The sequence below is a fragment of the Gavialis gangeticus genome, unplaced genomic scaffold (genome assembly GCF_001723915.1).
Source record: "Gavialis gangeticus isolate Ggan-Ray unplaced genomic scaffold, GavGan_comp1, whole genome shotgun sequence".
Classification (NCBI taxonomy): domain Eukaryota; kingdom Metazoa; phylum Chordata; order Crocodylia; family Gavialidae; genus Gavialis; species Gavialis gangeticus.
The window spans coordinates 174,418,517-174,434,922 of record NW_017728992.1 but is presented as its reverse complement, the minus strand read 5'-3'; the positions used below and the strand labels follow the sequence as shown (position 1 = coordinate 174,434,922).

Below are 16,406 nucleotides of genomic sequence, written 5' to 3'. Positions count from 1 at the left end.
AATAACCTTTCCCCCTTTTTCCGGCCTGGGTAGGGCCTATCTGGGGTTATGTGTCCCGTTTTTCCCCCCCCCCCCCCCCATTACAGAAAGGATGTGGACGAATTGGAGAGAGTCCAGTGGAAGACAATGAAAATGGTTGGGGGCTAGGGCACATAACTTATGAGGAGAGGGTGAGGGAACTGGGCTTATTTAGTCTAGAGAGAGAAGACTGAGAACAGATTTAATAGTGGCCTTCAACTATCTGAAGTGGGGTTCAAAAGAGGATGGAGCTAGACTGTTCTCAGTGGTGGCAGATGGCAGAACAAGGAGCAATAGTCTCAAGTTGCAGCAAGGGAAGTTTAGGATACATATTAGGAAAATCATTCTCACTAGGAGGGTAGTAAAGCCCTGGAACATGTTATCCAGAGAGGTTGTGGAATCTCCATCTTTGGAGGTTTTTAACAGCCGGCTAGACAAAGCCCTGGCTAGGATGATTTAGTTGGTCCTGCTTTGACTAGGTGGTTGGACTAGATGACCTCCTGATGTCCCCTCCAACCCTAAGTTTCTATCATTCTATATTATTAGTGGAAATCAACATGCTCCATGAGCCCAAACAGCATAAAACTAAAAATTGTCTATATTTGCTTTTTCATTTCTAAACATCTCAATTTTTCACAGCTATAGGTTTAGACTCTTGTCCTGAACCACAGACCCCTAGCAGTGGAATTAAAATTGGAGACAGATACATGGTTGGAGATGTGGTATCTTTCCAGTGTGATCAAGGTTATTCCCTTCAGGTATGTCGGGTATTTTGCAGTTTCAAGTTCTCTCTTTTAGTTCTTTAATGTTTTTATATCTAAATAAATCTATATTGTGCCCACACTAAAAATGCCAACGTACTGGAATAAATTATAATTATGAAGTTTTTAAGTTTGTCTCCATCAGATAGAACATCTATGAAACTGTCTTTCAAAGATCATGGTTCTACATTTCTGCTGCATAATGATTGTAGGTTATTGTTTAGTATTGTTTACACATTCTTAGTTTAGTGACGGGTCATGATCTGAGGTTAGAGAGCTAATAATTTTCAGTTTAAATAAATCATTTCATGAATAATATTACTAAACCATGATGGGTAAGAGGTGAAGGAAAAGTACCAGACAAAGGAAAAAGAGCAAAGAGTGAGAAGGGAATATTGACTAATGTTCTTGGGAAATCATTGTTTTTCTGGGAAAGCCATTAGTTTTCTTTCATATATTCCTTTTTTTTGTTTCTTTGTGTGTTTGTTTGTTTTAACCTGAAGGCAGATTTCAGAAATGAGTGTGTTCCCCCACTCCCAACACCTCCCCCCTCCCCAAATAAGTAAGCTATTCCCCTGCACTGAAAACAGGTTTGGAGATCATTCAATAAGAATGAATTACAATTAGTTTTGTCAAAAAGAGCTTACTTATTTCAATTTTTTGATATGTGCAGCCAGTAAGAACTTGTGTATCTATGAGAGGCTTGGGTTTTCTTTTGCTGCTTCTTATAGCTAAACTAGAGTACCAAATGCAAAAACTAGCACTGTATGGTTGAGCTAAGGCTCCAAATAGTATATAAGTGTGTGTGTGTGCGCGCGCGCGTGCGCGTGCACATGTATTCCTCATCTATTACACTAAAAGTAATAGTCTTCATTTCACTCAGGTTTTTCAGAGCATTAAGAAGGAGAGAACACAATACTATCTCTGCTACCTGGGCAAACTATGTTGCAGGACTTGTTACACAATGAAATGCATCCTGAAGTGAAGAGAATGTTACACATGAGCTTTCTGCTGTCATGTAGAAATGCTTTATAACCCATTATCAGAATTCTTGACACCTTCTAAAAGAAAGCAGAGGCCTATACCTTTGCTTTGCTGTTCTTCAATAATGCCACTCATGCTCACAGCAATCACTGACTCTGCATTGGAGGGATGAGGATTGGAGGACCAAAGTCGATCCTCTAGCTGCTCTGTAAAACAAAATTAGTACCTCAAAACCAGGGGATAAGCAAAAAACAGATGGTCTAAATTGTATAGACCTAAGTAAAATACATTCTGCAAAACAGTAGGTGTGTCTTGTCATCATTCAAATGACAATAAAACTCTTGTAACCCTGTCATTTCAGCTAGACATGTCATTTATTCTTCACATTGGGCAAGCCCAGCCTCCAGCAGCAATGCTGCTTTTCATCATAATACTGAGGATTAAGAACTGTCCTTCACAAAGCTGTTGAACTTCAGAAACATAGTTGTAATCTCTCAGAAAAAGGAATTTCCCTGGTTGCTGGCCAGGGAGGATAGATACAAACTTACATTTTTACCTCAAATCTTATTTTTTTTGCACAAGAATGGTGCTGTTCCTGTAGCAAAGAATGGGGTTCCCCACACTTTTGACAGTAGCAGTAGTTTAAAAGGAATTACAGACCTGAAATCCTGTTCTGGACTGTATAGCCAGAAAAAGTTATAAAGGATGAGCTATACATGAACAGAAACATGCTTTCATGGAGTTCATAAAGTCAAACATTGTCTAGGTTTTTTGAACTGAGAAGAGTTAAGTCATGCCATGGGCAAATCTTTAAATATAAGTTTGAAAGAGCAGAATGAGGTTTGTTCCACTTTTGGTTAAGCAAGTGGCTGTTGTGGTATTTAGTGCTCCCTATGATAAGCACAGCAGGAGGCAGTATGATCAGCAAATAAATGTTTGAGCTAGGGATAAGAAGGCAAAGCTTTGGCAACAGCTATTTGTTTTCCTTCCTGGCTGTAATGGCCTTTTCTTCTCCTCTCCCAGATCCTTAAGATGACATTTGAATTTTGGACCTGTATTGTTTCCCTCTTCTAGATCCTTACACTGTCATTTGGATTTGGGACCAGTGTCCTTATCCCTCCTTTTATTTCCCTTAAACTGAGTTCTTCCTTCTTCCAAGAACAACTGATGGGTCTCTCCCAGCTCTAGTGCTGATTGCAGCTTTGACTGTGACCTTTCTCCTCCTACTGAAGACCTGTAGCAGGGCACTGAGGTGCCTGCTACTCTTGGGAGCAATGAGGAAGAAGCCCAGGTGCTGATTGCTAGGGCAACTGGAGGGAGCCAGTGACTCATACCTGTTAGCGGTCAGCTGACCAGAAGGGGCAAGGCCTGGCTCCCATTTAAACCCCAGGGCTGAGGCCAGGCAGGCAGTTCCCTGCTGTCAGCTGCAGGGGAAGGAACTCTGCCAGAGCATGAGCAGTTTGGTATGGGTGAGGGATGGAGCACCCTTAGGGGTGGCTCGAGTGATGTTTTAGCCAAGCGGCAGAAGTTTATGTTATAGCCTAGGGGCTTGAGTTTTTGTGTTTGCTGTTTACGACTGGAGGTTTGGGTGAGGCTATTAGGGGATGGAGGAGGCCTCATTTTTGAGGACCCACTCCGGAGTGGGAACCCTGGCGCCAGCAAGGACACAGCTTTTGTGGGGGTCACAGACCCCAGCGCCAGCAAGGGACTGGCGGGTTGGCCCTTGTTTTGAACCTGTGGCCCTCTTGCTGTGGGACCTGCACCCATACCCCTGGGCCAGGGAGGGCCGTGCTCCAGAAGGAAGCAGAAAAGGGGGCCCTGAGCCTCCAGGCACTTGAAGGAAAAGCTAGAGCCTAGGAATCAAACCCTGTGTGGTGGGCTTGAATGGAGAGGCCTAGCTAGAATAAAAAGGGGTCAGGCCGTTCTAGAAGAGACTGCAACATACCCAATAGAATAGGCAGTCTCCCGCTTACATAGTAAATTCCATCACGACGTGGCAGGCGAGATTAGAGTGGGACAAAATGATTCCAAGAGGGCTCCAAGGGTGTCCCACATAAGGTGTGGGTGACCAGGAAGATGGCGCCGGGGAGGGAGGCCCATTACAAGACCTCAGATTACTAATTGTGTTGTGCAGCAAAAGACCATATAAGGATGATTTTACTGGGTCTCTGAGGGGAGCAGCAAGGCATTTTCTGGTTTACTTTTACCTTTGTTGTATTTCGTATAAGAATACTGAAGTGTGAACACAAGTCATACTGAACACATGAAATAAATTATATGAAATTAAAAAAGCAAGAATGGACTACAGACTGTACAAACGTAAAAAATAAAAGTCCTCTTCCTGCATTTTGCTGTTGCATACAGCATGACATTATCACTTTGGCTTTGTGTCAGTGGTGAATAGATAACATATGCTTGGACCAATGACAGAAGTGTATTTGATTTTTTTGTTTGTTTTTTTTTTAAAGGAAAATATGAGAAGTCATCAAACTAATTAATAAAGTATTTTACATAATGGTGTGTTTTTCACAAATATCCAGTACCTGCAGCTATATAGGTTTTGAAGTGAAATATAGCTTAAACATTAGAAGTAACTATGCAGTTCAACTCAAGGTTGCACAAACAGGCTAACAGCCAGAGGTACTGTCTTTTTTTCCTGCCAAGGTCATATTGAAATAGACACTGTTTGGTTTTCAGCGGAGCCCAGATGCATTTCTCTCTTTAGATATTTTTTTTTCCACTCTGTTTACCAAATAGTCATGATTGCATGAGCTGCTGAATCAGGTAGTGGCTGCCCCCTGGTGGTATGGGAACCTGTTTAATATGGATTGCTCAAAATATCAAAAGGCAGGTTTAGAGCTTGTGTGTGTGTGTTTTGAGATTTGTTGGGTTTTTTGTGGGTTTTTTTGCTTTTTGTTCTTGTCTTAGTTTTTGTTTTTCACAGAGAACTATTTCTAAAATAGAACTATCCTATACTTCTAATATCTTAATTTCTGGTACCTTAAATCATGTTGGGTTTTTTTTAATTTTCTTCTTATGACCCATTTAACCCCTTGAGATAGATACAAATACATCACTTATCTATCTATCTATCTATCCATCTATCTATCCCTACAGACCATGAGTACAATTCTCTAAACTGGCTCATAGTCACATAAGTAAGGGTTGCATTATCCACCCAATCCTACTGAAGGGGAAGGTACAAATTAAATTTACAATACAATTAAATTTTCATATAGAAGATGCCAGAGATTATAATATCTTGTTTTTTGTTATAGCAGTAAAATGGAGGTGATTGTGTGTATTTGTTAGATGTATTAATAAATGTTTATAATCATAGGGACATTCACATATCACCTGTATGCCTGGACCAGTGAGAAGATGGAATTACCCTATTCCCATATGTTTGGGTATGTCTATTGGATGTTATAATTATTTTTCATGCTGCTAGAATGAAAGCTGTGCAAGAGGTTAGAGATGAAGTGTTCTCATCCTGAATCAAAGGGTTTGTTTGTGGAAAAAAATGTCCAAAAGAATTCAGACTAGCCTTGAGTCTATAAGACTACCTTGCAAACAGGCCCTATTTTGTGAAGGTTTCCCAGAATAATCAAACTGGTAGAGGAAAGGCAGAAATATATCAAGCAGAATCTCCTATATCATGGAAGAGAGACGAGAAAAAGAATCAAGTCTTCTAGAAATAGAACTAAGCATATATTATTTGTTTAGGTAATATGTCCTACAGAACCAAATTAAATAAAAAATAATTGCAGTTCTCAGTTTTTCTGATTCTAACATCAAATCTTTGCTTAAGAAGGGCCTGGGACAAGCCCAACCTCAGCATCAGTAACAGTGCTCCTAGGGGCTGGTCTAGCCTGCCTGACCCCAGCTCCTCTGTACTGCTGCCAGTGTCTCACCTGCCACACCTGGATAAAATAAATTGTCCTGAGAGAAGTGCCCAGAGGTCTGGAGTGGTGTTTTTTCCTTGGGCTGTCTTGATCTGGGCTTACTTGACTGGAATGGAAAAATTTCAGCCATCTCAGTCAGCCCAGCTACAGCCCAGCTGGTGCTAATTCACCTCAGGGCTGTATTTGTGGCCTACGGGCTCCCCACATAGCTGCATCCAGACTTCATGGGTGTTAATCAGTCATAACCCCTTCTTAGAGCCACCAGGTTCAATAGGTCACACCTATCTAGGCATTAACCCTGTGGATTTTGGTGTCTTTGCTTTTTCTGCTGCCTTTATCTTGGGTCCCTTATTCTGGCCTTGGCTGTTGTGACAGCAGCCAGTCTGCTGGGGTGCTAAGCCCCCGCTTTGGTCCATATTGCTGTCACTGGACTAAACCTCTCACATTCTGGACTTCAGGCTATGGAGGGGCTATACCCATTCCTCCTGGGTTCTCCTAACCCTGCAAAAATGCTTTCCCCCTCACTAGGTTTCCACTCTTGCTGGGGGTTAAAACCTCACAGGGTACGTTAAGGCACCAGTGATGCAGCCTCCAAGCCTCCCCTCACAGCGACTTCCAGTCTTCCTGATGTTACTATCCCGATCACAACAAAAATGTACAGCCTCTCCCGGTACTCAGTATAACTTGAGCTGAAATCATTCCCACTCTGGGCAAACAGATAGCACAAAAAAGAGGTTTCTTTCCCTTTGCATGCCTGGGCTCCTCTTACCGTGACTCCCATCTCTACAGCAGTCTGCCTGGGAGCTTGCCATCCTTCCCCAGCCAGGGTTACAGTGAGCTTGTTGGTTTATGGATGAGTTTCTTATACCTGTAAGTCTCTCTCTTTCTAGCCAGCTGGTCCTATCACTTGGTGTGAGCACAGTGGTCCCTCATTAGTCCTTTTAGCTCTGCTTGTTTTCACTACATGTGTGACAGGGCCACATGTGTTGGTCATTGCCAATAGTTTGTCTCCTTTTTCCCTATGGCTGCTTGCCTCCAGGGGCTTTTCCCTAGTGGCATTACTATCTACAGGTCTATCTCTTGGGACTTAAAAGACCCTCCCAAGTTTTGCTTACTTGTCTGAGTAACAGGGCAAAGCTTCCCTGTTACAAGTACATTATTTCAAAGGTTGAGCTGCAGACATAGCCAGTTATGTAGTGCTGACAGCTGCATTAGCAGCTTGCCAAAATACCAAAGGAAGCATTTTATCTGCATTAAAATATATCAGTCAGTGTCCATGTGAACCCAGATGACACCTTTGGCTAGCCTGATTAAGCCAGCTTATGTGGCCAATGCCACAGTAGTCAGCTATATGGTCAGCATTTGTTTCTAGCTGCCTCTGACTGCCAGTCCAAAAGACCAGTCATTTACATCTCAGTTGAGTGGAGACCAGTCTTGAGAATGAATCTAGAGCAAAGCTTGAATACATGCTTCTGGAGCTATATCAAGACATCTTAACTGCTGTGCCAACACACTTCTATACAAAAATATGTATGAAAAACAATTCTTAGAACTGCAGTACTCCATCCTGTTGTATCTGTTAAAAATAAAAATCCTTTAGGCTCCCTACCCACACATTTTTCTTGTCATCTTGCTATTGCACAAAGAAGATTGCTGCACATCACATTTTAAGTTTGCATGCAATATATACTACTTGCACTGTTTTGAGCCAAAGAGACTCCTGACCTAAGCAATAGACAGCCTAATTCTGCCAGGTAGTAAGCACTTCCTTTCACGTGCTAGGGTCCACCAATTATGGGTGCTTAATAACATTCAAAAATTGTTTAACACTTCTCAAGATCATGCCTCTAGTTTCCTTTGTCTTCAATCAACATCAGTTCTCTTGATATGAATGAAAAGATAATATTCATAACTATGCATATAGTTGGAGATTCTGTTCATACTACTTTAGGGAGTAAATGCTTAAGAAAAATCCTTAATCTCATCCTAAAATTTTAATATTTTGTAGAGGTTTTTATAGCAAGTGAACAGTGGTTTTAAAATACTTTAAAGGAATATAGTTAAGGCTAGCAGGTAAAAATTGAAGCTGGCTTCAAGTTGTATTCATCCTATCTGTCATCTTGGTTTCTTAACATACATTTACTTTTTAAATCTAGCACTACAAAGTAAATAAATATTAAAATCACTAAGTTACTAAGACATCAAGCCCTAAGGAATTGGTTTCTTTGAAGTTATGGATGTGTGTGTGTGTGTGCATATTTTACCTTTTCTTCACTCTGTGTATTGTAGCTGCTTCATTTTTTATGAGACTAGGTACTGAAATACTGTATTTAAAAATGCTTTCTGAAGAGTTCAGAGAGTAAGATGCTTGTATTTTTCGATACATTCAGCTTCAGATACACTTGCACAAGTTCACTAGGAATTGTGCCAGTATGACTGAGTGTTGAATTGCAGCACTTGTCTGCTCAAAAAATGGGTCAGACACATGGAGTGAAGGCACATTTTGACCTGCACATCTACACATATGTCAAATTCTCCTAACCTCAAACCTGGTTAATCAGTATCACTTTTACAATGCTTGTGTGTAGAAGATTGTTACACAAATGTAATGTTAAGATGAGATAATGAATTGTACATATGTTTCAAATATAAAATTAATCATTTTAAAATTAAGTACAGTTAAGTTTGAGATGTGAAGGCTTGAATTGATCAATTATCTAACTTTACTCAACAAGAATCTCTGTCGTTCTGCAGCACAATGTGGCGGTGGTATGTCAGACTTCAGTGGAGTGATCCTTAGCCCTGGGTTTCCTGGCAACTATCCCAGCAGTTTAGATTGTACATGGACAATCAAGCTGCCTATTGGCTTTGGTACGTATCCTTTCAAGGATTATCCTGTTGCTTGTTGTTATGGTTCTAGAATGGTGAAAAAAATCTTTATAATATTTTAAATATTTGTATTGGCCAATTGATTTAAAATGTTTTAGGGATAGTCCATGTCATAAAAGAGAGATTTTAATTTAGAGAAAATCTATTGTTTTCATGTATGCATACAGAAAATAATAACATCACTATAGCTCCAGCTACTCATTTGCTTGTACATGTTTTTTTAACACAAAACTAAAATTGACTATTTTGAAAGCTTAGCCCATTATTATCAGCATTTTATTTTTAGAGCATGTATGTTGCTTTATTCCAGAGCATTTCCCAAAGAGAGAAATTATATTAGTATATCTAAACATAAATAACAAGAAGAAATATAAGAAATAAAAACAAATGCCAAAAATGTTAAAACTACATTTTCCAGCACCTTTTCTGCATTTGTCTTAACCGCAAAGCCAACATATTGTGTGTTGTGTTTGTTTGGTTATCTGTATTCTTAAGGGTGAAAAAGTCCATGTAAAAGTGAGTTTAAAGTGATTATTTGCCCAGTAAGTAATTAATCAGAGCAGGGAGTTTCCTTCCCTCCTTTCCCTGGCCTTCTTTCTTCCCAAACACCTTAGTAGTGTTTAAAACTAAGTAATTTGGGGGGGGTGGAGGGGTCACCTCAATTTGGGTTGTATTTAAAGAAATATTTCTGGGTAAAGATCTCAGTGGTTTACCAGTTTTTATTGAAATATCCCATTCAATCTCATATGGATGAATTTATAAATAAATGTGGTAGTGTATGTGTGATTTTGTAACCATGATGATCTAGAAACTTTGCAAGAGGCAAGGATTTCTTCAGGAGAGGTTTGATACCTGAGCAAGAATGTCTTGCATTCAAAAGCTTGTCTAACTCTGTCCCAACTACACTACTCGGTCCAATAGAAGATATCTTTCTAAGAAATCCATGCCTCTTGCATAAATAAATATGTCACTTCAGAAATTACTCTTAAACACAAAGAAAAGGTAGGAAATTTCCAAGTGGAGCTTGTTGATCAGCTCAGATTAAAAAAAAACCAAACAAAAAAACCCACCATACATATATTTAGGTATCTTTAATCTGGTGGAATGTAATCTGAACAGGAGACATCAGTGGTCTACTGGCAAATGTAATCTTATAATAGAAATACCAGAAGAAAATATTTTTTTAACTTGTAGACTTTTTTTCTATGAACCACATGACCCTCTCAGTCATTTGATTCACACCATTGATGCTTTACAGATGAGGAAATGTGGCACAAAAATTAAGGTTACTTTTGGGTGTCCTGATTTTTCAGAGTACTTTTCATTATATAGCACTTTAAGCATTCAAAACACAGTTCTCAGTGCAAAGTTCATTTGCATCTGTGTGCGCTCAGAATCTGTACATCAAAGTGCCTCATCTCAGATCAGGCAGGCATTAAGAGAATAAGAACACACAGGGAATGAATGGTTACTGGTTAAGTAATTTGCCTATCACCATTTCACACAGATTTCCTGTGGCAGCATCATGGAAAGAACCATATTCTTCAGGTCAGCATTTAGCTGCTTTAAACGTCCCTTTTCCCTTTTGTGATCACCTGCCTCATCCACTGTAAATGAATTTAAGAGTGCTATAGAAATGACATAATCTTGATGTCAATTCCCTGATTCATCACCTCGTTCACTAAGTAAGTAAGAAGTCTATGAAGGGAAAACAATGTATATATGACACTCCCAGTCTCCTTGACCAAGCAGTCCAAGACCCTGGGTCCTCTCCCTAACATTGCCCTCCAAGCAAACCTGCCTCCAGTGCTTGTGTCCCTGATACTCATTTCTACCAGTCCTAGGCCATGTACAGACATTCAGTTACCACTGGGACAGTAACTTTTCTCCCAGGAGAAACCAGGAGTATACTGGTCTTCAGGATTTTTCTCCCGCAGCAAAATAGCCTGGGGATAACCAGGGTTAAATCACTTTGAGGAGAGGCTCTCCTGGACGATTCAATGTCTGTACATATTGTCTTCTGAGCAAACCCATCGCCCAGTCCTCCATCATTCCAGGGTGCTTTGCTCCTCTCTTTTCTCCGCATGGAGACAGTGTGTTGCTCACTGGATTCTGCTGCTTCAGCAAAACAGAAAGCAGAACACGACCCCTTTGCAATCCCCACATTATGCTACAGGGAGACAAAACCTGTGAGACAATCTGGGTCAACCAGTCAGGACTACCCTGTATACTGCTTCTGTTTGTCACCAGGCTGACTGGGAGCCTGAAGAGCACACTAAAATGTGTTCACAGGGACCCCCTGATTGTGCACCATCAGCACATCAAGCTCTTTGCTCTTCAGGGACATAGTATTCAAATGTCTGTTCAGGCATCTCCAAGTAAGTTTTTTTCTACCAAGAGAGCAAACCCAGAAGAATTCTCTCAGATCACTTGAGCACATGTACACAGCCCCAGGCCTCTCCAGTTCTGTGCCTAGCTTCTCCGTTCTTCTGCCTACGTTCTTGTTCTGGTCTCTGACCAGCCAGTCCCAGCTGTCCTATACCCAGCTTCTCAGAACCATTTCCCTCCCTCCTCACCTGTTCCTAATTCAGTACAAGTTCTCAATCTCCAGTCTTCCCAACAACTGATCATGAGATCTTAGTTTCTTACTCATCTACTCACTCTTTTCTCCCCATTTTAGAGACCCCATCACTATGCCAAATAAGTCACAATCTCCATTTCTCCCCACTAGCCTTCACAGATCTGGTTCCTGTTCCTTTTTTTAATCCAAAGCAGTGATATCCTTCCTCCTGCAGAGGTTGTAGTATCATTGAGAACACAGGAGAGAAATGTTTCCATTTCTCAGTTTGCATACAGAGACTGATCCCAGAGCTGCATGTCAGAGCAAATCCTGCTCGGCTGCTGTCTAGAGCATGCCTAGTGTGGACCTAATCCTCAGAAAATTTAGGACAATATCCAAATCATTCTCAAACAACCTTTAGGCAGAATTTAGAAGCCCAAGTCAGAAAAAAATATTCAAATCAACTATACTCAGCATCTGCAAAACAATTAGATACTTGTGATCGGCCTGCAAATATATCTTGGTGCTTAGAAGCAATGCAGATCAAGCACTTCTATGCTAACTCCCATCTAAGCAATATTAAAGTCTTGATCAGAGCCAAGAGAGATCTAAATGCTACCTATATCCCCACCTGTTAGGTATTTGCAGAACACAACTAATTTGACACAGATAACCTCAAATTCAGCACAAAGCACAGTTCTAATTGCTATTTCTAGACTTCTATATGCATTTTTACATTATAGAGACAATGGTTAAAAATAAAAAATTAATCTAGCAGCAGGGACCAGAATCCATCTGCCCCTTCTTCCTTCCATGGTGTTGCACTTTCTCTATATAAAAGAGTAATTGTATCTGTAATTAAATCATATACTAAAGTTTTTTTTTTCCAGTAGAAAATAAAATGTTATATGATTTAGAAAACCATTCACAAGGTGCATATGTTATCCAAAAACAAATCTCTAAGATGTAGTGACAAACTACCTTTTAGATATCAAGGTGTAGATAGTTATAAAAACATTTATGGCATTTGAATAATTACATTGGCATTACATGTTTTCTATTAAACATTATATTAAATCATAGTGATCGTCTTTGCCAGAACAACTGATGGGGTGCAATCATCTTTGTAATTGAAGCACTGCATTATCATTCCATACTTGTGCTAGATCACTTCAGACAGAAAAAAAAAAACTGTTTAATTTTACCTTATTGAGAACACTATAAAAAAAGAAAATGTTTAAAGAGCCCTCCTTCTACTAATTGGATGAGCAACTTCTCCCCCTACTATCCTCTAATAATTGTAACAAATCATCTGGATCAGATAGATTAGCTACCACTCATATAATAAGCTTCCTGTTGTTCATCATTGAATCAATCAAAAGTCTCTCTCTGTTTACAAGAGTATCATATAGCACAGTTTGTGAGGAACTGCATATTTAATTATTAGGTTGAGATGCTGATAAATGTATCCCATAATATTAGATTCTTTTGTTTTCTTTTTGTTTTTTTTAAGCCCAAGTAAGTTATGGATGCATTATTCATTCATTTCATTAAATTGATTTAATGCTCTCTAAGAAATAAAAATTCAAAACACTCTGCATTATATTATACTTAGATATAACTTTATCTACCACTGAAATGCACCTGTTTTTTAGGTGCATTTGATTGCTGTCGACTTAATAATAGATAAATAATAATAATGTTTCCCATTGAAATTCCACTTCACCCAGTAGCCTATGATTTCCTTGGAGAGCTTTCAGCCAAGTACTACTTTTATGGTTTCTTTTTCTTTTCAAAGGAATCAAAGTAAGCTCTATCTAACTGAATCTAGAAGGAGATTCTAGGTAGGCAAATGTAATTACCAATTGTAAAATTTGACTTTGGGGCTAAAAGTCCTTTTTTCTTTGCCAGAATATACCAAAGAACAATCACAGATTCAGGGCTTTATTTCATCCCTTTGGATTGATAACACCTGCAATAGCAACAAACTTTATCTTTTCTTCATATTAGACAAGGGCAGTGGTGCTCAACCCCCAGTCCATTGGCCAGGTTTGGCTAACAGAGCTATGTTATCTGGCCCATGGGGCTCCCTAAAGGTCTAGACATTTGACAGAATGGGATCTGTGGCAGGTAATAGCTGCTTCCCTGGATCTAGAGTGCTAGCATGGCACTGCAGGCTAGATTGACAACATAGGGCCAATTAGGGCAGCATAAAACCTAGTCAGGGAGCACAGGACTGATTAGGCCTCCACACCAGCCTCATGCCACTTACCTATCCCATGGAGTCAAAAGATTGAGCACCACTGGAGAAAAGGAAAGAAGGTTTTATTCTGAGTAGCCAAGATTATATTCAAAATGGATGGGTTTAAGTTAAGAATCTCGTCCCACTATTTCCTTATGTCTGATATCAACATTCCAGATGACCATTACCTCTTGTTATCAGGATACAGTTTTCATACTTGAATATATTCATCGTATTGATACTGCATGCTTTTGTTTACCAATATTATTTTCCAGGAGTGCATTTGCAGTTTGTAAATTTTTCCACTGAGACAATACACGATTACTTAGAAGTAAGAAGTGGATCTACTGAGACTAGTACTGTTATTGGGAGACTTAGTGGTCCTCAGCTACCATCTCCTCTGTTTAGTACAACCCATGAAACCAGCTTATATTTTCACAGTGACTATTCACAGAACAAACAAGGGTTTCATATTATATATCAAGGTGAGTTGTTTGATACACATATGCATAAAAAAGATGTTTGTTAATAGATGTTTTTTCTTTTCTTTGTTAGAAGATAAACATGAAGGTGTATTTTGGAAAAAAGTTTTGTCCACAATTCAAAACTGCTATGTTATATGTTAGGTAATGAGGACAGTACTAGGGTGGGATGGAAAAGCTCCTCAATTCACAGCACATGATGATTTAGAACAAAACATGAATGTTATATGCTGTTAAACCTGCTGGAATTTGGACAATATTTTGGCAATAATATGCTTGCTTATTCCAAAATAACTTTTACAATATTTAATAATCTGAAAGAAACAAGAGCCCCAGCTTAATGTCTTGTATCATAATGCCTCATAACATCATTCTGGAGCACAGAGTACATAGTGCCATTCAGTGAATATCTAGGCCCCTGACAGACATTAATTTAATTTCATGTTCAGGATGCAACACATTTTATCTCAGATTCCCAAAAACACATGGCATGATTTTTTGGGATCTGGCATAACATTTGTTGGATCCAAATCATGTTACAGGAGGATGGGGAGCCCATGGGTAGGAAGACTAAGTCCCAGATCCTGGGTTTCCCACCTGCCTGGATGTTCAAAGGGCATTGTGGAAAGCACAGTACCAAGTATTGGTTTCTGATGCAGTGCTTCCTATGCTGCCCTTTCAGCCTTTCTCCCTATGTTGTGTCATTAATTGCCTTAATATGTGTCAAGCTTACTGCTTATGATATGATTAACACATTAATCACCTCATAAGTATAACATATGCCAAGGGCCCAGATCTACTTTAAGCAGCAACTTGTGAGAATGCCCAGCTTTGGAAAGTTCTCAGACAAGAGAACCTCATGAACTAGTGATATATCATTGCCTTAAGTTCCATGACTACAGACCCATTTACAAGGAATAAGGTCTGTACTGTTTGCAAAAAGGACCCAATTTTTAATACAATTACCATTTTCATGTATGGATTTTAAGATGCGGTGAGGTTGTTACACTATACATGCTTTCAAAAGGAAAGGGGTTAAATTTGTAGGTAAATAGCTTTAGATTCTATAATATCATGGAAGCCACTTGAGAGCATACCTTACTAGAAAACATTGGTGCATATAACATTACATGACTTGATACTCTGATGTTCACTTATTTAAACAAAACTTTTTTCTGAAAATTTAGGTTTTGTGCCATATGAATAAATTAATATAAAGAGAGCATTTTTAAGTCTACTGCTATGCAGTACTTTGGAAGAGCTAAATATTTTGTGATTAGTATTGTATACCACAGCTGCAGCAATACAGTACATGTTGAAAGAGAGACCATTGCAAACCTATAAAGTATTAGGGGGTATTACTAAGTGGGGTTCAAGAGAAGTTGGAGCTAGACTGTTCTCAGTGATGGCAGGTGACAGAAGAAGGAGCAACAGTCTCAAGTTGCAGCAAGGAAAGTATAGGTTAGATATTAGGAAGAATGTTCTCACTAGGAGGGCAGTAAAACACTGGAACAGGTTACCCAAAGAGTTGGTGGAAGCTCCATTCTTGGAGGCTTATAAAACCCAGATAGATAAAGCTTTGGCTGGGATGATCTAGTTGGGGATGATTCTGCTTTGAGCAGGGGGTCCCTTCCAACCCTAACTTTCCATGATTCTATTCTGGAAAATGCTCTTTTTAATATTTTAAATACTTTAGAGAAAGATCAACTCTCACCAAATATGGGTTCAAACTAAGGTCTTCCAGTTGTCCAGATGCTATACAGCACTTTTGTCAACAAAGTATACACATTATTAATGACTAGATAGATTTAATAGATTTTCATAGATTCCATAGACATTAGGGCTGGAAGGGACCGCAGAAGATCATCAAGTCCAGCCCCCTGCCTGAAGGGCAGGAAGTCAGAAGAGGTCATAGGATCCCAGCAAGATAAGCATCCAAATTTCTCTTGAAGATGTTCAATGTAGGTGCTTGAACCACCTCCGATGGCAGACTATTCCAGACCTTGGGGGCTCAGACAGTAAAGAAATTCTTCCTTATGTCCAGCCTGAAACGGTCTTGCAGTAGTTTATAACTGTTTGACCTCATCATCCCTTGGGGCGCTCTGGTGAACAAACACTCCCCCAGATACCAGTGTTCACCCCTGATAAACTTATAGGTGCCCATCAGATCACCCCTGAACCTGCAGTTTTCCAGGCTAAAGAGCCCCATAGCTCTCAGCCTGTCGTCATAAGGTCTGTTTTTCTGACCTCTGACAATGTGCATGGCTCTTCTCTGTACCCTCTCAAGCTTCTCCACATACTTTTTGAATTGTGGGGCCCAAAAATGGATGCAGTACTCCAGCTGCAGCCTCACCAAGGTTGAATACAAGGGGCGAATGACATCTCAGGATTTGCTTGAGAAGCATCTATGGATGAAAGCCAGCATTTTGCTCGCTTTACTAGCTGCAGCATCACATTGCAGGCTCATGTTCATCTTTTGATCAATGATGACCCCCAAGTCTCCTTCTGCCATTGTGCTAGCCAGTGTAGCACTGCTGAGCCTATAAGGATGCTGCAGGTTTTTCT

General features: G+C 39.7%; 1 protein-coding gene across 1 annotated transcript in view; it reads left to right on the top strand.

Annotated features, from left to right (window-relative positions):
* LOC109298975 (CUB and sushi domain-containing protein 3-like) overlaps window positions 1-16,406 on the top strand; it is a 290,449-nt gene that overhangs the window by 98,986 nt on the left and 175,057 nt on the right. The window contains exons 9-12 of the mRNA XM_019519415.1: window positions 658-776; window positions 5,104-5,173; window positions 8,423-8,539; window positions 13,635-13,844. Of these exons, the coding sequence (XP_019374960.1) occupies window positions 658-776; window positions 5,104-5,173; window positions 8,423-8,539; window positions 13,635-13,844 (516 nt within the window). The remainder of the gene's footprint in view (window positions 1-657; window positions 777-5,103; window positions 5,174-8,422; window positions 8,540-13,634; window positions 13,845-16,406) is intronic.